The sequence below is a fragment of the Anarhichas minor genome, unplaced genomic scaffold, assembly GCF_050575085.1.
Source record: "Anarhichas minor isolate MPS153535 unplaced genomic scaffold, ASM5057508v1 ptg000040l, whole genome shotgun sequence".
Taxonomy (NCBI): domain Eukaryota; kingdom Metazoa; phylum Chordata; class Actinopteri; order Perciformes; family Anarhichadidae; genus Anarhichas; species Anarhichas minor.
This window is the reverse complement of record NW_027466486.1, coordinates 12,671,652-12,691,884: the sequence shown is the minus strand read 5'-3', so window position 1 is coordinate 12,691,884 and position 20,233 is coordinate 12,671,652. Positions and strand designations below refer to the sequence as shown.

General features: G+C 42.7%; 4 protein-coding genes across 5 annotated transcripts; all 4 read left to right on the top strand.

The window, feature by feature from the left end:
* The first annotated feature begins 1,645 nt into the window (after window positions 1-1,645).
* zpcx (zona pellucida protein C) lies at window positions 1,646-4,064 on the top strand. The gene is made up of 4 exons (XM_076108125.1): window positions 1,646-2,218; window positions 2,555-2,609; window positions 2,690-2,775; window positions 2,875-4,064. Exons 1-4 carry the CDS (start codon window positions 2,041-2,043, stop codon window positions 3,714-3,716), a joined length of 1,161 nt encoding a protein of 386 aa, XP_075964240.1. The 5' UTR covers window positions 1,646-2,040; the 3' UTR covers window positions 3,717-4,064.
* Window positions 4,065-4,442: 378 nt separating this feature from the next.
* pabpc4 (poly(A) binding protein, cytoplasmic 4 (inducible form)) lies at window positions 4,443-12,408 on the top strand. The gene is made up of 15 exons (XM_076107930.1): window positions 4,443-4,822; window positions 7,145-7,338; window positions 8,069-8,184; window positions 9,119-9,258; window positions 9,355-9,449; window positions 9,523-9,660; window positions 9,769-9,864; window positions 10,004-10,273; window positions 10,757-10,847; window positions 11,006-11,101; window positions 11,199-11,329; window positions 11,432-11,522; window positions 11,606-11,736; window positions 11,824-11,948; window positions 12,032-12,408. The coding sequence occupies exons 1-14, from the start codon at window positions 4,630-4,632 to the stop codon at window positions 11,923-11,925; spliced, it is 1,884 nt and encodes a 627-aa protein (XP_075964045.1). The 5' UTR covers window positions 4,443-4,629; the 3' UTR covers window positions 11,926-11,948; window positions 12,032-12,408.
* Window positions 12,409-13,187: 779 nt separating this feature from the next.
* On the top strand, window positions 13,188-16,908 carry ppie (peptidylprolyl isomerase E (cyclophilin E)). The gene is made up of 10 exons (XM_076108175.1): window positions 13,188-13,273; window positions 13,705-13,803; window positions 13,925-13,968; window positions 14,528-14,554; window positions 14,691-14,772; window positions 14,862-14,965; window positions 15,048-15,171; window positions 15,258-15,443; window positions 15,557-15,699; window positions 16,681-16,908. The coding sequence occupies exons 1-10, from the start codon at window positions 13,243-13,245 to the stop codon at window positions 16,747-16,749; spliced, it is 909 nt and encodes a 302-aa protein (XP_075964290.1). The 5' UTR covers window positions 13,188-13,242; the 3' UTR covers window positions 16,750-16,908.
* Window positions 16,909-17,056: 148 nt separating this feature from the next.
* On the top strand, window positions 17,057-19,480 carry gjb10 (gap junction protein beta 10). Of its 2 annotated transcripts, none has more exons than XM_076108177.1 (2): window positions 17,057-17,467; window positions 17,953-19,480. In XM_076108177.1, exon 2 carries the CDS (start codon window positions 17,985-17,987, stop codon window positions 18,774-18,776), a length of 792 nt encoding a protein of 263 aa, XP_075964292.1. In that variant the 5' UTR covers window positions 17,057-17,467; window positions 17,953-17,984; the 3' UTR covers window positions 18,777-19,480. The 2 variants fall into 2 exon arrangements, with proteins under 2 accessions (XP_075964292.1, XP_075964291.1); XM_076108176.1 differs by having other exon boundaries at window positions 17,950-19,480.
* Window positions 19,481-20,233: the final 753 nt, after the last annotated feature.

Below are 20,233 nucleotides of genomic sequence, written 5' to 3'. Positions count from 1 at the left end.
CTTTCGCACGCAACACATATTCTGTCACTTCAGTGAAACACAGGTGAGAGTCAACTTACCTAAATTCCCCATGGTGGATTTCATGTCAACCTTGGATCATATTAGTGTACAAGTTGTATCGAAGTCATGTCTGACAGCTGTTGTGACAATACGTTTTTGGTCCGTCGTTGTTTTTTCCACTGCCGCTCACCTGCACACACACTGGCGCTAACTTCCGCCTACCTGCGCGGAGGCTCCGCCCCGAAGCACGTTCACTCTCCAAGGAGAGGGGAAAAGTTATGTATCTGATTAAAAAACACATGCAACTCTGTCCATTCTTGAAAGGACATTTTTAAAATCATAAGATAAGGCCTCTATTATAAGGATTACTATTGTTACTATTAAGCTACCCAGAAGTACAAACAGTAATTCAAACCAGCTCCAACTTTAGGCAACATTAACCTGATATTCACATTAATGCCACACTATTTACAATCTAGTAATGTATTCTGAGCTGAGCCATTCTATGATTAGCCTACTTTTAATTTAGGCACTTTAAATGTATTTTGATGTTAATACTTTTGTACTTTTACTTACATTTTTGAATGCGGGACAGAGTATCTTTACACTGTGGTATTGCTACTTTTATTATAAACAAATTCAGTACTTCTTCCACCACTGTGCTACCTGTCCGTAGAGTTAAGCTTGATCATCTAGTTCTTTGAGTCCACGGAATGTGTAAATGTTACCTGGTCCACACATACATAGAATTATATTAAAAAAGAAATGTATTATGTGCTCAATTTTATTCTATGGGATTATTGTATCAGCACACGACCATAAAATGTCAGAAAGTCATACCAAAGATGCTAAATTGGAGTTTTTTCTTCTTCAAGTAAATACCGCTGCTAAGATGGGGAAGACTAGACTATTTAATACAATTGATCTTATCGGTCAGGGCTCAACAAAGACCCTGGTTATCTGAAATATTTGCAGTCAGCAATAACATGAACAAAATACACATTTTCCATATTTTTAGTTTTTCTTAATAACAGCTTGTAAATGTTTCCCGCCTCACATTTAATCACACAAATAGGATTTTTAAAAAGCATTGCGAAAGCAGCATACTTGGCTGCCAGCCTCGTTAGCTGGATTGCCAGCACCTGCCCCCCTGCTACTGCACCTTATTAATGACACACCTGGGCTAGGAGGGTGATCCGAGTGATTGGCCCACTTTGAATTTTGCAATAGGGACGATGGAGCTGTTACTGTGCCTTCTTTTGGGACACCATATTGCTGCTCAGTCAGTAATAAAAAAGCAGGATGCCACATTTTTCCACGATGTTCCTGGATTTTTTGACAGATTCGTGCCTTTTCCCTTTGAAAGAAATTTTGATTTCACCCCACCTGACAGCTCGTGGGAGACTTTGATCCCTGACTTGCATGTGCTTGCTGAATTACCTCCCATACCCATTGTTCCCAGAGTTGAAGTGTTTTGTGATGAATCAAAGCTAACTCTGCTGGTTGACAAGAGCTCCAACGGCCTCTCACTGACTGGAGAGGAGATGCAGTTCGGTGATGGCTGCTTTAGCAACAGAGAGCTACCGAACCAATTTGTCTTCACTTACAGTTTCGATGAGTGTGGCACTACACCAGTGGTGAGTTGATCACTTTCTTTACTATAGTTATTTATTTTCACAGCTTCGTAAAGCAGTCTTGACGCTCTCTTACAGATGCAGAATGGTTTGGTGATGTTTACCAACTCTCTCTACTTGAATCTCAAAATACCGCCCACCACCTGGTTGGAAACTCGTCCCACGGTGCACATCTCTTGCATCCCAAAAAGGTGCATTCACTGAGTTACCATATCACTTGTAAGTGCCCACAGACAACTATACTGAAGGGGAATGCATGTCTTTTCAGGCCATATCCAAACTTCTTTGACTCAACGGCATTTCCTGAGAATGGCGAGACCTTTAACATCCAAGCCATGAACCGTGAGTAATATGATTTTATGAGCATGCGTTTTTTTAGGTTGACTTGTTTCATTTGTATTCACGAATGTTCGACTGCGAATGTTTTGTTGTTCCTGCAGCATCCTGGACCAGCACTGCAGACTCTAATATTTACAAAAGAGGACAGGTTGTCAACCTCCAGGTTTCTGCCAAAACCAGGCCAGAGCAGCAGCTTTTCATCCAGTCCTGTTTTGTCTCTGCGTCTCCTGAGCCTCAGACTAGGCGTAGGCACGCAGTCATAATGAATAAAGGGTAAGCAGCCAGTCAGCTGAATTATTTGTGACGTTGGTCCGTGAGCTAATTACCTGTGATACCTTTGCTCTCTGCCAGGTGCACAGCCGGATTGGGTTCCCGTCATGCCGTTGCACTATTTGTGGCCTCCGACAGAGTGGATGTGGTTCATTTTGTTCTCGACACATCTTATCTCTTTTCTGAGGTGAATTTTGATCACTTTTTTTTTTTTTTTTTTTTCTGACATGTTCTTCTGTGTTAACTGTATGACCTTGTGGTCTCTCTCTCTCTTCTTAAGCTGTACATCCACTGTAGTGTTGTTATCTCAGACCAGGGTATCAACTTTGGTTCTAAATCCTGCAACTACAACATGATCCAGTCAAGGTATTTCTACATGCATCACATGTATTTTGTGACTTTTTCATGACTGAATGAGATTCATTTTTTCTTCCCCTCTCTTTCAGATGGGAGGACCTTAGTGGAAATGCAGAAGTGTGCGAGTGCTGTACGTCAAAGTGTAAAGGTCTGTCGGTCAAGAACCTTCCTGAAGGTCAGTGCTTTGTTTTTGGTCAAAAGGTGCAACACTAAATGGACTTGGTCTGTTTCTGGTCTCTTAGTCAACAGTGACTGACCTAGCGTGTCGTTTCAGGTGCCAAGGCTATCGTCAGCACTGGCCCCTTCATCATTATGGACAAACCTATTGTGACGCTTCTCTCTGAACCGCAGGAAACCTCCAGTGCTCCTGTTGCAGACCGCATGGCGTCTGATCGTGCAATGACTGAGGACACAATTATTTCTGATCACTCTGAATTACAACCCCCTCAGGGTGTGGTTGTTGTGAGTCCGGACCCAGTTGCCAGACTGACCCTTTGGCTACCTGGACAGGTGCAAGATACTGAACATGGCGAGAAGATCCGTTCTGAGTCTGAAGACAACTTGAAATTTAAGTTGCAGGCAAGTGACACCATGTCAAATGAGCTTCAACCTTCAACCGCAGATCAGGAGCCTCTTCTGCATACGCCCACAAACTTAGTCATACATCAAAGTTCAAATGAACTAGGAAGTGATGGTCATATGTGGGATTTGAATTCTCTTACACTGATTGATGGATGGGCAGCTTTTTCAGAGGAATCTCAAAGAAAAAGGCGTTTTGGAAGATCTGGTATGTCTGACATTCAACAAGATGTGGACATCCCGCTGACGACTCGCATGAATGCAAATGTCCTAAACCAGAAGGATTGTAACAAAATGAGAGGGAAGCTGGCAGTGATGCCCCAAGAAGAAACAAATGATGCCCAACCAATAGTTCGCTCCAAAATCCAGTTCTCCAAAGGCCCGGATGGATCGGAGACACTGAGTTATGAGGAAGAAGCCCTGGGACAACAAGAGGGTAAAGGTGTGATCAGAAGACTTTGGCTGGATGGGATTCAAAGAAAACTGGAGCCCAGAAGGAGAGGGCTGCACTCAACTTTCCTGGATTTTTTGAGGTAACTAATTGTGTAATGTCAGTATGTTCTATGCTTGTGGCTTTGACTAATTTGTATGTCTCTTATCCTCAGGGGGATGGACAAAGCAGAATAACTGCATCTTAATAAGAATATTCTGTAATGTAACTCAAATAAATGCATGTATTAAGAAATAAAAGGACTGCATGTATTTCCAATTTTTGTCTTTTGAATGTCTACAAAAAAAAAAAACCGACAGCAGGGCGTGTGTTTGAGAGCCTTTTGTATTTCCACCCAGATGTCGCTGTGGGGCGCTGGGCTCTGCAGTTAGGACGCTACAGTGCGCGCTCTCCCTTTTTACAACGCATGCTCAGTCGTGCTTTTTTTTTTTTTTTTTTTTCTATCCCATGTGTGACCCTGGTCACTATTTCCTCCGCACTGACACTCTATAAAGTGCCCACGAGTTTCCCAACGCAGTCTCTTTCCCTGGCCACAAAACAACTGTGGGTGTCTAACTCACCGTTCTTGAAAAAAAACTTAAAATAATATAAAAAATATAAAAGCAACAAAATCTTAATAAAAAGAACATTTACTTAAAGAAAAATAAACGTTTACTTAAAAAAAAAAAAAAAAAAAAAAAAGCAAAATATTAATTTAAAAAAATACTAGAAACAGGAGGTCTCGGGCTTTACCCGAAGTTGGCGTCTACCAAAGGAAGAGTTACTTCAGAAAAGATCATTTATATCGTGATTTTTTTTTTTTGTTTTTTTTGTTTTTTTTGTTTTTTTTCAGGTTTGACCTTTTTTCTCATTAAGCTGGACCACAGAGCCAGCTGTCTCATTAGTTGGGAGAATTGAAGCGCAGTTTCGGACTCGGAATACAGCTCATACCGGCTTTTTTTTTTTTCTGGCGTTTTTTGAGCGAAGCCTGGAACTCATTTCTATTGTGAACCCCGAGATATGAACGCAGAAACCGGGAGTTATCCGATGGCTTCCCTCTACGTTGGCGACCTGCACCCCGATATCACGGAGGCTATGCTGTATGAGAAATTCAGCCCAGCCGGACCGGTGCTCTCCATTCGGGTATGCCGTGACATGATCACCCGGCGATCCCTCGGATACGCTTATGTGAACTTCTCTCAACCCGCTGACGGTAAGAAAAGAAACCTGGCAAGTGATCACCGTGCAGTTTGAGCATATTGGCTGCTTGCAGCATGCGGGGATGTAAGGCGCAGAAAGCGTGCATCCTTCACATATCGACAATGTCACCGTATGCTTTCAATGTCAGGCTTGAAACGGTCTGCGTAACCAAATGCAAAATCCGGGACACACTGGCGATGAATAAAAAGCACAGGACTTTAACTGAACTAAAAGATATTTATACAGTCAAAGTAAGACGAGCGGTTCCCCAGTTGGACTCATTTTGACCCATATAAGCATGCCCCAGTTATATACTCCTCACGCCTGCTATAACTGCATGTCACTGCCAGAGTTAAAGCCCTCACACACATGCATATTGAACACTCATCTCATGCCCATCATTTGGAAATAAAGTCTTTGCAGACCTCACTTATTCCCAAAATGACATTTCTCCTATTTAAAGGGCCACGGAATAAAACTAATTCCCAATGCACTCACTGACCGCAATAGAAGGGACAAGCACAGCTGAACAATAACTCCCCTGCACTGACAGCTTTATTATGTCTTGTGTATTGTCTGCATTAATATCAAAGACTTGATCCTATGTCTGGGTTTAATCCCAGCTTCACTCTTTTTAACTTGTTAGGAATTATCTGAGTCACACGGTTGGTTTACCTGTAACATCTTAACCACCTAAAATGTGTGTCAGTTGTTAATCCACTGGAATGCCATCAAAGCATTGAGCAACAGTAGCAGGTGTTGTGGTTGGCTTTGGAGGCCCCGCGATACTGTTTACATTGCGTGGACTTCTTTTCCTCTTATGTCAACGTCAAGCACCTGTGACAATTTGTCTCTGTGAGTTGGTCACCGAAAGCTGGAGTAAAGGCAGGTTACAACTAGCTCAAACCAAGGGAGTAGGTGTCACTCACTTGAATAAATGCAAGGAGGGCCACAAGTGAGAAGATATGTCATTGGAAGTGTAGACATGGGGGGGGGGGGGGGGGGGTTTGGGGATTTAAATGGAGCCTTATGTGCCTGTGGGGCAATAGCTTGCTACCAGTAATTATAACTGGTCAGTACATCTGATGTAATGCAGAGTTAAACGGCAATCCAGGTTGTTTGCAAACCTCCGTTGGATTTCTTCATGTCTCGGCTGTATGTGTAATCACTCACAAGACCTAGTGTTGCTCATCTGAACATTCTTGTTGAGTGTCTCTTCCCCATCAATGGTAGAGATTGCGCGACTCACACTCCATGCCAGCACATACCTCCCAGGACCCCTCTCTAAATATAGAACATCTTTCTGAGCGGCCCAAAATCTGCCTGGCCGTAATGCTTTTAAGCTCTTAACATGACAGAAATGGTTAATAACGACGAGTAATTCAACGCCATCAACATTTTACCGAATGGCTTCACTTAAGATATTGATCATGCATTACATAGATCACTTTGGCCTTTTTGAAACTACGATGTCCACTCTGAACCTTCCAGAAGACCACATGTTTGACAGCGGTCACACACCTTCTCTGAGCACACGAGCTGTAAAGTACAATTGCAAGCCAAACTGCTGATGCCAGCAGACGCAAGGCAGCTCCGTTTTGTTTACCAGACACTTTTAGCTGGAAAGCCTGGCCTGTGTGTGTCTGTTACTGTGGAGTGACTGAACAAAAGGATGTTTTGGCATGTGTGCCCACATGAGAGCCTATATGAGAGTTAGAGCAGCTGAGAGAGAAATAGTATACAATGAACCTTGGTGATTACATTTGGTTCAAATAAGACATAATGATTTGATCAAATGAAACATATCGCAGGTTAATACCACATTTTAAGCCCATTTTGTTATCTGAGGGCCCTCTGCACTGCTACTGCCACTGGCCTAGGTGGGACGTGGCCCAGCAGCATGTGGCGAGTTAGAGAAGGGGGACATGTGCTCTCAGCTTGCCCACTGCAGCTGTCCCTCACACTTCTCCCAGCTGCTCATCTGCCACATGGTCTACTGTAGTATCTTAACCATATTACATGGGCCTTGTTAATGGGCTGGCACCAGGGATTCTCCATTTTAGCTCACACTGCACAGGAGGACAATAGGACTAAGACTAATACACATATACATAATCACCATATAGATTCATGTTATTTCCCTGGGGATGTTATTTAGGCAATGCTGTGTTTGTGGTTTAAAGGGACTTCTGCAGCACCACAATGCCTGATTCGTGTCCATGATAGATGGAAGCATGTTATGTGGTATACAAGTGACTGATATGTTTTCAGACTCATGGCTCCATACAAACGACCAGCCATGACCTTTCCCTCTCTCTGTCCCCCCTCCCTCCAGCTGAGAGAGCCCTGGACACCATGAACTTTGATGTGGTGAAAGGGAAGCCAATCAGAATCATGTGGTCCCAAAGAGACCCTTCCCTCAGGAAGTCTGGAGTGGGCAACGTGTTCATCAAGAACCTTGACAAGTCCATTGACAACAAAGCCCTGTACGACACCTTCTCTGCCTTTGGCAACATCCTCTCCTGCAAGGTATAACTGGCATAAATGTGACTGAGGTGCATAAAAGAAAGGGCGGTTTCTTTTTATGCTGTATATATTCCCACATTTGTGGAAAACTGTTCCTCACCGATTTCTCACAATTTGTGCTTAAATTAGACTACAAGTTTGAATAATATTCTTATTCTCATGTAAACTCATACACCATCTCTCCAGCAATGCTTCTACATTTTGGGAAACACATGTATTCGCTTTCTTGCAGAAAGTTAGCTTAGAAGAACGATACCACTCTGACAGTTTGAATATGAAGCTACAGCTAGCAGCTGGTTAGCTTAGCTTGGACGGGACACTGGGGAAACAGCTAGGCTGGCTCTACACAAAGGTGACAAAATACTCCTACTCTAAAGCTCACTAATGAACTTCAAAGCTGAAGTGTAAAACTGGCAAGTAACCCTTTTAAAACTTTGTTTTTTATATGGATTAAACAAACACGATTAAACATGTTTATTTGTACAGAGCCAAGCTTGCTGTTTCCCACTGTTTATGGTCTTTATGCTAAGCTAGGCTAACTGGCTGCAGCTTCAAATATAGTGGAGAGATTTGAGAGTGGTATTGATCTTCTCATCTCACCCTCAGCAAGAAAGCGAACAAGCATGTTTCCCAAAATCTTGAACTATTGCTTTAAAGTTAAACAACTGCCTGCGACCATCATGATGCCTCTCTTCTGGATGAACTTTTACCCAAATGTCTTCCTCTACTCCAGGTGGTGTGTGATGAAAATGGCTCCAAGGGCTACGCTTTTGTCCACTTTGAGACCCAGGATGCTGCTGATCGTGCCATTGAGAAGATGAATGGCATGCTCCTGAATGACCGCAAGGTGTGAGTGTCCGGCCATCTAGGATCTGGGGTCAAAGGGGCGTTCATTGTCGATAGTATATTAAAGAATTTAGTTTGAACTTTAAATTGATTGCAACAGTACTTCAAAGTTATGATGACGTTCAAAGTCCAGCTGCAGAGGGTGCAGTACTTATTGAGCTTATGGTGAAAATAGCGCAGTAATAGCTTATATATGTTTTTTGTGTATAAACCTGACTCGTTTGTTCTACACGTATTGAATGAAGTGACTTTTGGTGTCCTTTTTCAGTTGGTGAGTTTGTGTGTGAATAATCTGACTAATAAACTCATCTCTCACTACCGCCAGTATGAAGATAACCTCTGATCTGATAGATAACACACTAAAAGCTCTTACACCTCATTTGTCCACTCGCTGGTCACCCGTCTTGGAGTGTTTGCTTGTATGTATGTGTGTGTGTGTGTGTGTATGACCACGCTTGTGTGTTTTTAGTGATGGATCGAATGCAGGAATGCAATACTGGATGGCGGAAGGGGAGAGGTCGTCATAGCAAGGTATATAAGATCATTTGGTCCTCCTCAGCTTTACTTTGTACTGTGAGACTCTGTTCCTCCATCCCTCTCCATCCACCTCATCACGTTTTGGACCAAGAATTAAGATGGTTCTCACTGTGATGTCTAGCATGCCGACAGTTCTGCCTGCCTCTGGTGATATTAACCGCAGTTGGATGTCTTTTTGATTGTTTGAACCAGGAATGAAGAGTGACATGATGAAATAGCTGTGAATTTGTTTTGTGGATGTTGTCCCTTACGCTCTCTTTTACTTATCATGCTTGCGTGGTCAGGTCGTCATCTCCCGGATCAAGTCTTTTTAGATCGGAAAAAGGATCCTAGTTTGTTTCTCATTTCTCTCAGGAATGTTTTACAAGAGTGTGCTTTGCTGCTCTTCCTCCATCCTCAGGTTTGTGGGACGTTTCAAATCTCGCAAGGAACGGGAGGCTGAACTCGGTGCCAAAGCCAAGGAGTTTACCAATGTCTACATTAAGAACTTTGGAGATGAGATGAACGATGACCAGCTGAAGGAGCTTTTTGACAGATATGGTAAAGTGGGACTAGATGAATGGGTATTACTCCAAACTTTTATGTGGTCTAGTTCTGCTTTCTTACATCCACTCATCTGACCTTTAACCTCTGCAGGTAAAACACTCAGCGTGAGGGTGATGATTGACCCGGCCGGTAAATCCAGAGGCTTTGGATTCGTTAGTTACGAGAATCATGAGGACGCTAACAAGGTACTTTGGCCCCATGGAAATGCACCAAGTCTTTATTGGTATTTACCTCAGGTAATTATGATCTCGTCCAAAGGCTGTGGAGGACATGAATGGCACCGACCTCAACGGCAAGACTGTGTTTGTGGGCCGGGCTCAGAAGAAGATGGAGCGGCAGGCGGAGCTGAAGAGAAGGTTTGAGCTGCTGAAACAAGAGCGGATCAGTCGTTATCAGGTCTGTAGAAATTAAGAGCTCAATGAATCAAATCAATCTTCAAATATAGCCGGTCACTGCCAAAGAAGCTGCTATGAATGAATCATGATTGTCCGTCTTTGGTTTCAGGGTGTTAATCTTTACATTAAGAACCTGGATGACACCATAGATGATGAGAAACTGCGCAAGGAGTTCACTCCGTTCGGGTCTATAACAAGTGCTAAGGTGACAAACAGATGTTGCAATGCATCGCCACTAGAGAAGTGATAATGCATCTCTGCAATATCAATATAACAACAGTGTTGTGTAAAACAACGATATTGTGAGTTTGACATTAACCAGACGCAATCTGTCTCTCTATTAGGTGATGCTAGAGGAGGGTCGCTCCAAGGGCTTCGGCTTTGTCTGCTTCTCCTCCCCCGAAGAGGCCACCAAGGCCGTGACTGAGATGAACGGACGCATCGTTGGCTCCAAACCCCTCTACGTGGCTCTCGCTCAGCGCAAAGAGGAGCGCAAAGCCCACCTCACCAACCAGTACATGCAACGTATTGCTGGCATGAGGGCCATGCCGGCTAATGCCGTCGTCAACCAGTTCCAGCCCACCAGTGGCTACTTCATGCCAGCTGTGCCTCAGGTGTGAGAATCAAAGTCTGTGTGTTAAAATAACTGCTCCTATTGACAAGCCATCAGATAACTATCAGCTGACTCTACAGTTCCCCTTTTCTCTACGGAGCTTTTCAGTCGTTCATTTTGTTTTTAATGCTTGCAACTTTACTTTTTTTGGTTCAGTCTCCATTTCCTTTAATGCTATTTCCTACAGGAGTTTGTGAAGAACAAAAACAGAGCTACAAGGAAAGGGAATGATGGACTTACATGTGCCTGTTAATACAGGTTAAAAATAAGTTAACATACTTACTTGGCATACTATTTAAAGTTTGTTAAAATAATACCAAGTTTTTGTAGTGTATTTGCCAGGGGTCACCAGGCAAAGTTTTGATACTTTTGTTTAATTTTTATTTAAATATAAATGCAGCAGATTTAAAAAAAATAGACTGTAACAGTAGCTTATGATAGTAATGCCATGAAATCATAAATTTCACATACTTGTACCCACCAGGCCCAGAATAGGACTACATACTATGCACCCAATCAGCTGGCCCAAATGCGACCCAACCCCCGCTGGCAGCAGCAAGGCGGCAGAGGTCAAGGTGAGCACATGGCATTAGATGGAGGGCATCTATCTTTCCTATTATTTTTCCAGTTACCTAACATAATTGTACTGCAATGTAGCTATTTAAAACATTTCAATGCTGTTGAGTTTTGTATTGCGCCTCATTGTTTTTGGCTCTACTTCTGTCACTCCCAGGTGGTTACCAAGGGATACCCAACTCGCTGCGTCAGCCAGGACCCCGTGCCAACCTGAGACACATGAGTCCTGGTGGCGGCACACAGGGCCCCCGAGGTGCGTTCACCAATAACAATTGATTGACTCTGACGTTATTAACACTACGTATACAGAAGAGGTTGTCACACCACTGAATCTTCCTCTCTGCTCCTAGCCTCCGGCCAGGCCATGGCTCCCCGTCCCTCCATGGGAGCCCCCGGCCCCCGGGCCATGCCTCCTTACAAATATGCCACTGGTGTCCGTAACCCCAACCCCCAGGGGGTGCAACCTATTGCCTTACAGCAGGTATGAGCGAGAGACCAATCACATCATCTACTGTTCCTATCATATCCAGCACCCAGCTCAATAAATCATTTTTTCCCTATGATATTTATTTGTCCTTTCTAGGCTCAGCCAGCCGTGCACGTTCAGGGCCAGGAGCCTCTCACGGCCTCCATGCTGGCTGCTGCGCCCCCTCAGGAGCAGAAACAGATGCTTGGTAAGAATCCCATGACGTAATAAAGGAACTGTAATGATTATCCGTTTTTATTAGGTCGATTCATTCTCAATTTTTCCAAATAGGTGAGCGTCTTTTCCCGCTGATTCAGTCCATGCATGCCAACCTGGCTGGAAAGATCACCGGCATGCTGCTGGAGATTGACAACTCTGAACTGCTGCACATGCTGGAATCCCATGAGTCTCTGCGCTCAAAGGTACTTGGTTAGCTCTGTCTTTGCAATAACGTCACGCTATTAGCCATATACATGTGTCATTGTTCATGTTTGATGTTATGTTACAAGGTGGAAGAAGCCGTCGCAGTGCTACAAGCCCACCAGGCAAAGAAAGATGCCACTCAAAAAGTGGGCAGCATAGCCACTACTGTTGCTGCTGCCACATCCTGAAGACTGCGTGCTGTATTGAATTGGTACGATAAAACATAATCGGTCAAGCTATTCATATATAATTTAAGTTTTGTGGTAGTAATGAAATGTCATTGTGTTGTTTCAGGGCACAGAAAAATGAGCAGAGGTGCAGAGAGACACACTACACTGACTCCTCTGAAGAATCAGCAAAAAGGAAGAAAGAAAAAGGAAAATATAATTTAAAAAATATACTAAAATAATATAAAATATCACAGTTCATAATTTTCTAGTTCTGTAAAACTTTTAAACTGCATACCAAAAGCTATGATGCAAATCGTTCTTGAATGAAGGTCCTTCATTTTGTGGCAAAGGAGAGAAACCGTTCTTCTAAAGTAAATATGAGCCTTCTTCTTTTTCTTTGCTTGAAAGTTTAATGTTTGATTTGAAATGATGGACTCTTCCATCCTATCATGATAGCATGGGTGTGTGGTATTCTCAATAAAAGGATGATATATCAAGGTTCCCACTGTTGTGTTACTTTAATGTTTACATATAACTCACTGTATTCAGTTTAAAGTGTGTATCTGACACGCACACTTACCTGTCAGTAATGCACAGAGAAGGCCAAAAGCCAGCACATTTTTTTATGCTGAGCATCATATGCTTGTCTGGGCTACATTGGTATCATTTAGGGTGTTCCCTCTTCATATAGAGGCTTGATACAAGCAACTTAAAGGGAAAGGAAAACATACAATTTATTTTTACTAGAAGGGGAAAGTTTTTCCTTTTTCCAAATTATCAGTTAGATATATTGTCACTAAGGTTTTGTATATAAACCTCATGGTCAAAATAATAATTCATTACCATGAAATCACAACAAAGGGTGGCAAGCAAGCTCTGAACAAACACTTTTACATGGTTTGATATTAAGCCCTAAGAATGATAGATGCATACAATTTTGTAAATAAGAATAATTTAATGTTACAATGAAAATGAAAATGTTGTATAGGTATCACCTTTATGATCAAAGTGTCATCTTCAAGCTCTCTGTTTTCTAACATATATTCGTAAGACTTTTTGAACGCTTTTCTAAAAGTCATCCATTCCTCTTGTGATTATTCTCTAAGTCTGTGTGACAAGACAGCGTTTATTTTAAAATCCACTACAGAAATGTGATCCCGCTGATCCTTTAATATGATGAAATCTAAATAAAAGATGTAAAAATGAGCAATTGGAGCGATGACAGCTTTATCCAACAGGTGGTGCTCGAGGGCCCCTGATCACCGGGAGGCGGGCTTTAGCCTCGCTGCACCAATGACAAGCTGCTGGGGTCGAAGTTGAAGGGTTACATCCAATATGGCGGCTAACAAACGAGTGCTGTATGTCGGTAAGTTAATGTTACTTTTCTTAAAAATACGTCTAAATGACATTGATCCAGTAAACTAAGCTAACGTGTTGAGGACATTACATATTAAATAATTATATGAGACACAACCAAATGTGTATAAAGTGCAGATAATATGAAGAAAACTCGCGTCACTTTAAAACATGGCAACGTCGCTGATTTTAAACTTCGCACAGTTTCCTCGACCCCGTGACTAAAGTGCGTCATCTCAAATGTGCAATAAATAAACCCAAAGAAACGAGCACATGCAAGTTGTGGCCTCACGACTCCAATGGTTCTTCTTGTTTCTTGAACGTCGCACGTAAACCTGCACCGTTATCCCCTCTCCTGAATAGTCATACAAACATATCGTCTCTTAGGAATAATAACTTCCTGTTCATCAGCTCAGTGTCGGTTCGTTGTGTTTCTGTCAGGTGGCCTGGCGGAGGAGGTGGATGAGAAGGTGTTGCATGCAGCTTTTATTCCGTTTGGAGACATCACAGACATCCAGATACCGTTAGACTATGAAACGGGTAAGATCACGAGCGTTGCCGTTAACTGTGATGGAAGCTCCACTGTTTCTATAGAACATGAAGTCACAGTGGGTAAGATGAATATTAGGCTGTAATAATGTGTCTTGTGTTCTGTTTTCAGAAAAGCACAGAGGATTTGCATTCATTGAGTTTGAATTGGGCGAGGTACGTGAAGTGCACACTAGTGGCTCCAATATTGTGATGTTGACCCATTAAAAACAATACTCTGTATGGAAATCTCCATGAATTTAAAATGGATTACTTTAACCTGAATATGATCATAGTCATGCAAAAATAATGCATGTTTTTTCATTTTTGAGAGAGATGTTGAACATGTACCTGAACTGAGCTACAACGCTATCTGAGTTTCAACACACAGTCATCCATCTGCTCGCTTGTGGAATCTACTTTAATGTACAGTAATAAAACACATCAAGTGCACTTAGTTTAAACCATATTAGCAACACAAGAGAAAGATTGTGTTGTGATGTTAAATCTATCCCCAGCTATTAATATGGCTGTTCTCTAGCATGTGAAGAGGAATTGAGTACGGCATCCTGAATACATTGTTTCCTTGGATTGCTGTCTTCTTTAGATAAAGGTGTTTGGTAGTCTGACTGGTGGATTCCATGTAAAACAGAGTTGGTGATTGAAATACAGTGCTGGGCTTTAATGGTCAATATATCTGAGCTCTTAACCTATTTATGACTGTTGTCTTCTGTAGGACTCTGCAGCGGCTATTGATAACATGGTAAGTGGATCATATTGCTGCACGTTCACGTCGGTGAAGTTGTATTTCTGTTTCTGGGACCTAGCTGTTGTGAATTTACCCGAAAGGTCCATAATGAGCTTTCTGCTTTAATGTTTATTTTCTTTCTCTCTGCTAGAATGAGTCTGAGCTTTTTGGACGGACTATCCGGGTCAACACGGCCAAGCCCATGAGAATCAAAGAAGGTTCTTCTCGACCAGGTGAGTAATGAAAACCTGTTTTTATAGAGGCCGTAAGTTTAAGTGATTTTAAATCTGTGTTTACGATTTGAACTCTGCTCCTCCGTCAGTGTGGTCGGACGATGACTGGCTGAAGAAGTTCTCAGGGAAGACCGCAGAGGAGGCTGATGCGGAGGCAGCGGGCGCAGAAACAACCACCACTGCAACACAGGAGGTGAGATGGCTTTCTCTCTAAACTCTGCCTCTGACTCCTAGCTGCGTTAAGTCGGTGACATAAGTATGATATGTTTTTGCAGGCTGAGCCTCCGGCTAAAAAGGGCCGAGTTAATCCTCAGGTCTACATGGACATTAAGATTGGAAATAAGCCAGCCGGGAGACTACGCTTCCTCCTTCGGGCTGACATCGTTCCCATGACTGCAGGTGTGTATGTTGTAGGGCTTTGTCAAATAAACAAAATATCCGTGGGCAAATAGTAACAGCAGCATCTTTTCTTAAATCCCATAAAGAGAATTTCCGCTGCCTGTGCACGCATGAGAAGGGCTTTGGCTTCAAGGGAAGCTGCTTTCATCGCATCATCCCTCAGTTCATGTGCCAAGGAGGTGACTTCACCAACCACAATGGCACCGGCGGCAAGTCCATCTATGGCCGGAAGTTTGATGATGAGAACTTTGTCCTCAAACACACGGAGCCAGGTGAGGAGTTCAGTGTGGAGCTCTTGTAGTGCGTGTTGGTGGTCATCACGGTTTACGTTTACCAGCGGGTCCTGTGGGTAACTGGCCAAACCGTGTCTCTCTTGTGCTCACAGGGCAGCTCTCCATGGCCAACTCTGGGGCAAACACTAACGGCTCTCAGTTCTTCATCACCACTGACAAAACAGACTGGCTGGATGGCAAACACGTGGTGTTCGGAGATCTGGTGGAGGGGATGGATGTTGTCCGTGCAATGGAGGTAAAGGTGGAAAGGGTTCACTGCTGCAATCACAGTTTTCTATTTGTAAAGTGAAAGAGTTATTTCAGTGGTAATGAAAGTTTAAAATCACTCACAGCAAAAAGGGCTTTCAGTAACAAACCTTAAATATTACCCAATGTGTTCTTTAAATGTAAACATCACTTTTTTTAACAGTTTGTCAATTAACAAAATTAACAAACTGTTGAAATTAGTAGAATAATCTGTTGGTCTACCAAATGCAATACATATTTAGGGATGATGTGAGGTTTATCCTGATTTGTTTTTTTTAATCTAATTTTGGGGCTTTCCAATTTGCAAAATACACATACAAGTAAAAGGAGGAAGAAAATCAGCAAAAACCCACCCACCCAAAAGAAGAGGCCAGAATATATAAAGCTTAGTAAAAAGCTTTTTTTGGTATGTATGTATGTACATACATACCAAAAAAAGCTGCATAGGCAAAACCCACTAATGCAACAAAATGTCCAGAAGAGTATTCAGTCACCAATAGGGACCGGCAATAAATGAAGATAGAAACACATAGTGTGTGTTAGTTGTACTGTAGATAGTTGGAGCAAGTGTTTCAATGTTTCTCAGGACACAGACCTGCATATTAATGCTCTTGTTAGACACCCTGCCCCCTAACATAATCCACAAATCAGTTAGACAAGTATCTTATCTCTAAAAATTAATAATTGTATCATTGAGCCATTTTTTTACAACAAGTAGGAGATGAAGATTTCAAGTTCATCTTGTTTAAGTTTCAGAAATAGAAAAATAATATTATTGATCATACTGTTGACAAATGTTATCTAGATTATGATTGTACCGTTAAATGTTGAACTCAAACATCCATCTGGGCTTAATATAAAATTGATCTTCTTGTTCATATTGTAATATGAGCATGCAGTTTAAGACCATCAGGCTACATTTTTGGCAAGAAATTGGTGTATCTTTTAAATGTGTTTTTTTTTCCTGCAGGCTGAGGGAAATAAGGAAGGCAAGCCGAAGCAGAAGGTCATCATCTCTGACTGTGGGGAGTTTGTGTGACGGAACAAGACATGTGTTCTTGTTTGTATATGTGTCAATGGGGGCCGTGTATGTCTGAGAGCACGAGTGTGTTCATGGTCTTTTGTACTTTGAGGTCACATGCCATGTAAATATTTCAATAAACATCGGGGTTTTTTTTATAAAGAAGCCACAGCTTGATGCCTTTTGCTTTGTACAAATGAAATGTTGCATTGATCTGCTGATTGTTGGTTTAACCCTTTTTATAGCTGCAGAGCTACAGCACATTATTATTATTATTTTCAAGTTTAACTTGTTTTTAAATTCAGTAAAAATCTAAGTCAATATTGTCAAAGGCTTTGTGATTAATTAATTAATTAATCATAAAACCATTTATTTTCATACATAAAATCTGAGTTGGTTCCAAATTAGAGATGCACCATGCAAATGATGCATGGTAAAATATATCTATGTAATGGGTTATTTATTGTACATTATGAACAAACTTCTATAAGTTGAATAAATATAAACAAAACAAACATCGCCCTTTCTCCTCACCTTATTGGACAAACAAGTATTCGGTGCGGTGGAGCTGCCACACCTGAGCAGGTTGAGTGGAGAGAAGACGTCGCAGGAAAACAACTCCTCCCCCTCCACTCCCGTCCTGTTGAGCAATGTACTGAGATTCTCATCGGTGGAGTTCATCCAGCAAAGCTGCTCCTCCGCTCCGACAGGGAATCTGATCGGCAGCGTTTAAACTGTAAGTATTCAAATCTATATGTAAAGCACCGAGTCCGACAGTACTTGTTGGGATTTACCCGATTTAGGAAGTTTTAGACGTGGATATTGGGGATACGCGCAATCGCGCACGGAATGAGAAAACTTAAATGCGTTTGCCGTAGTCGTTGGAAGTGAATGTCTGAGTAAGATTTGACTGACTACACAGCGATGAATTAAAACGGTTCTTATTTTATAAGAAAGTCTCTTGTCTAATAAAAGTTTTGATGCCCTTTTATGGGCTCATTTTCCTCGTATTTCTTATAATTTTTTGACGTCAAAGATACGTAACCACATGAATTTACATGTTAATGATCCGGTTATACCGAACTTTTTGTTGTTGTCACAGCCTTCGTCTACATCTGAGATCTATATGACTGTTTTCTTTTGGCCTCAGGCTGGTAGATACCTGAGTTTTGTCTGTGCCGTTTCAACTGTTAAAGAGCTTCCTCTGTCTTCCATCAGCAGGAAGAGAAGACGGGCTGTGAACAAACCTCGTCATGAACTGGGCATTCCTCCAGGGCCTCCTCAGTGGGGTGAACAAGTACTCCACAGCCTTCGGGCGAGTTTGGCTCTCCATCGTTTTCCTCTTTAGGGTCATGGTGTTTGTGGTTGCGGCGGAGAAGGTATGGGGCGACGAACAGAAAGACTTCAAATGCAACACAGCTCAGCCCGGGTGCCACAACGTCTGCTATGACCACTTCTTCCCCGTCTCCCACGTCCGGCTGTGGGCCCTGCAGCTCATCTTCGTCACCTGCCCCTCTCTCCTGGTGGTGATGCATGTAGCCTACAGGGATGACAGGGAACGGAAACACCGGCTCAAGTATGGCGAGAACTGCCACCACCTCTACAAGAACACGGGCAAGAAGCGCGGGGGCCTGTGGTGGACCTACGTCCTCACTTTGTTCTTCAAAATCGCTGTGGACGCCACCTTCGTCTACCTCGTCTACCACATCTACGAGGGGTATGACTTCCCCTCGCTCATCAAGTGTGAACAGAAGCCCTGTCCCAACAAGGTGGACTGCTTCATCGCTCGGCCCACTGAGAAACGAATCTTCACCATCTTTATGGTGGTCACCAGCCTGGCCTGCATCCTCCTCTCTATTTTTGAAATCGTCTACCTGATTGGGAAACGCTGCCGTGAATGCTTCACCGCGCCCCACAAGTCTCGCCACGTCATGACCAACGCGATGTCCAGTGGATCGACCCTGATGGAGTCCAACACTCTAAAGTTGCCGGGCAAAGCCCCCCCTGATACGCCTGCTCCTTCATACAGCGTCGCCGTATGTTGAGATCCTGAGAATAAAGGCAGAGACTTAATGAAAAACAGTGTCGTGGTAAAGGAAATATGCCTCTCCTCCCTCCACCGGCACTTCCTTAAGAGACTTGTCAGCAGACATTTGAGTGCTCAGAGACCGAACTACAATAGAGATAGTTCTTTACTGTTACTGTGTCCACGTGTCAAAGAATTATAAATTCTGGACCTCAGGACGTATGTGTCATTGATCTGGAATGTGCTCACTGTGGTGGGGTTTGGGTCAAAGTATTTACAGAGTTTCTTTTTCTTTTTTTCCGACAGCCCTTTAAATTAGGCCTTGAGAGCAATTACATGAGTCACTCCATAGTTTGGAGATGGTTTTACAAATGCATGAGGTTTTGTGTGTAAGATTTTCCTTCTGCTCAGTGCCCAATCCCGAAATGTTTAGTTCAAGCCGTACAGCGTCATTTCCCCTTCACTCACCCCTTCGTGTCTGACTCTTTGTGAATACTGCCCTTAATTTATCAAGAGGTTTGAAAGATTGTGCTGTCCTGTATGTTATTGTGCTGACCTGTTTTAAACTGATTCCTGTACACAGGCAGAAGAGAGCAATGAAGTCCAAATGCAGAGCTGTAAACCGTTAATGACATCAGAAGGTTCATATTTCACAGCACTGAGGTGCAGTGCGGCTGCATAGTTGTTAATAATATTTTACATTAAAGATAATAATTTTCATTATTTGAAAATGTGCTTTTTCCCCTTCCGTAACATCAAGGAAGTCAATTTAGAGAGGTCCATACTGCATTAACACCCAACGTGTCTTAGCATAGGAAACATACTAAAGAGCAACGTAAACCAGCCAAATGATTTGTTGATTCTGCAAGTTCTGTGGTTTGACAAACATCGCAGGTTTTTCTTTATTCTCCCACTTTTGTTCCATGAAGCCCTCCCTTCCCTTTAGGCACACAGATTGCTCTATCGCAAGGAGCAGCGCCCTCATTGTTTAGGTAGATTGGTACGTTGAGGAAGGCAGAGGAGGAGTCTCCCACCCCTCAGTTTGAATCATCCGTGCTAACGGGCGTGGACCCACCCAGTGCAGGAATTTGTCGGTCCGGGCAGCCTCTGAATAGATCTTTCCAGTATTTACATTGCTACATGCGATAGGAGCGACGTATAGTGAGAGTTGAAACACATGTTTTCTTACTCTCTCCTTGTGGTGTTGTGCCAGTCAGATATTATCAGTTTGCTCTGCTGGGGTTTCATGACGTCTAACGCTGAAACTTGTCCTGCCACCTCATACCTAGGAGAACAAATACAGTTTGCGCTGCTCAGAGCAATAAAGAATGATATTTAAACAGCAAAGTGTGTTTCCACAAACAATGAAAGGATAATCTGCAGGCACCGGTGTTAACAGTTTTCATTGGAACTGTTGTCTATTTCAGTAGACGGTAGTTCGGATGAACTCTATTAACGAGAGAGGTCTGTGGCTTA

Bases quoted from the DNA above. Each gene is read 5' to 3' on its own strand.
- ppie (XM_076108175.1), top strand. From the start codon at position 13,243: ATGGCGGCTAACAAACGAGTGCTGTATGTCG. The intron at 13,274-13,704 runs GTAAGTTAATGT...TGTTTCTGTCAG, and splicing joins CAAACGAGTGCTGTATGTCG to GTGGCCTGGCGGAGGAGGTG. The intron at 14,555-14,690 runs GTAAGTGGATCA...TCTCTCTGCTAG, and splicing joins CAGCGGCTATTGATAACATG to AATGAGTCTGAGCTTTTTGG.
- gjb10 (XM_076108177.1), top strand. From the start codon at position 17,985: ATGAACTGGGCATTCCTCCAGGGCCTCCTCAGTGGGGTGAACAAGTAC.
- zpcx (XM_076108125.1), top strand. From the start codon at position 2,041: ATGTTCGACTGCGAATGTTTTGTTGTTCCTGCAGCATCCTGGACCAGC. The intron at 2,610-2,689 runs GTATTTCTACAT...CCTCTCTTTCAG, and splicing joins TACAACATGATCCAGTCAAG to ATGGGAGGACCTTAGTGGAA. The intron at 2,776-2,874 runs GTCAGTGCTTTG...GTGTCGTTTCAG, and splicing joins GGTCAAGAACCTTCCTGAAG to GTGCCAAGGCTATCGTCAGC.
- pabpc4 (XM_076107930.1), top strand. From the start codon at position 4,630: ATGAACGCAGAAACCGGGAGTTATCCGATGGCTTCCCTCTACGTTGGC. The intron at 9,450-9,522 runs GTACTTTGGCCC...TCTCGTCCAAAG, and splicing joins ATCATGAGGACGCTAACAAG to GCTGTGGAGGACATGAATGG. The intron at 10,274-10,756 runs GTGTGAGAATCA...TGTACCCACCAG, and splicing joins TCATGCCAGCTGTGCCTCAG to GCCCAGAATAGGACTACATA.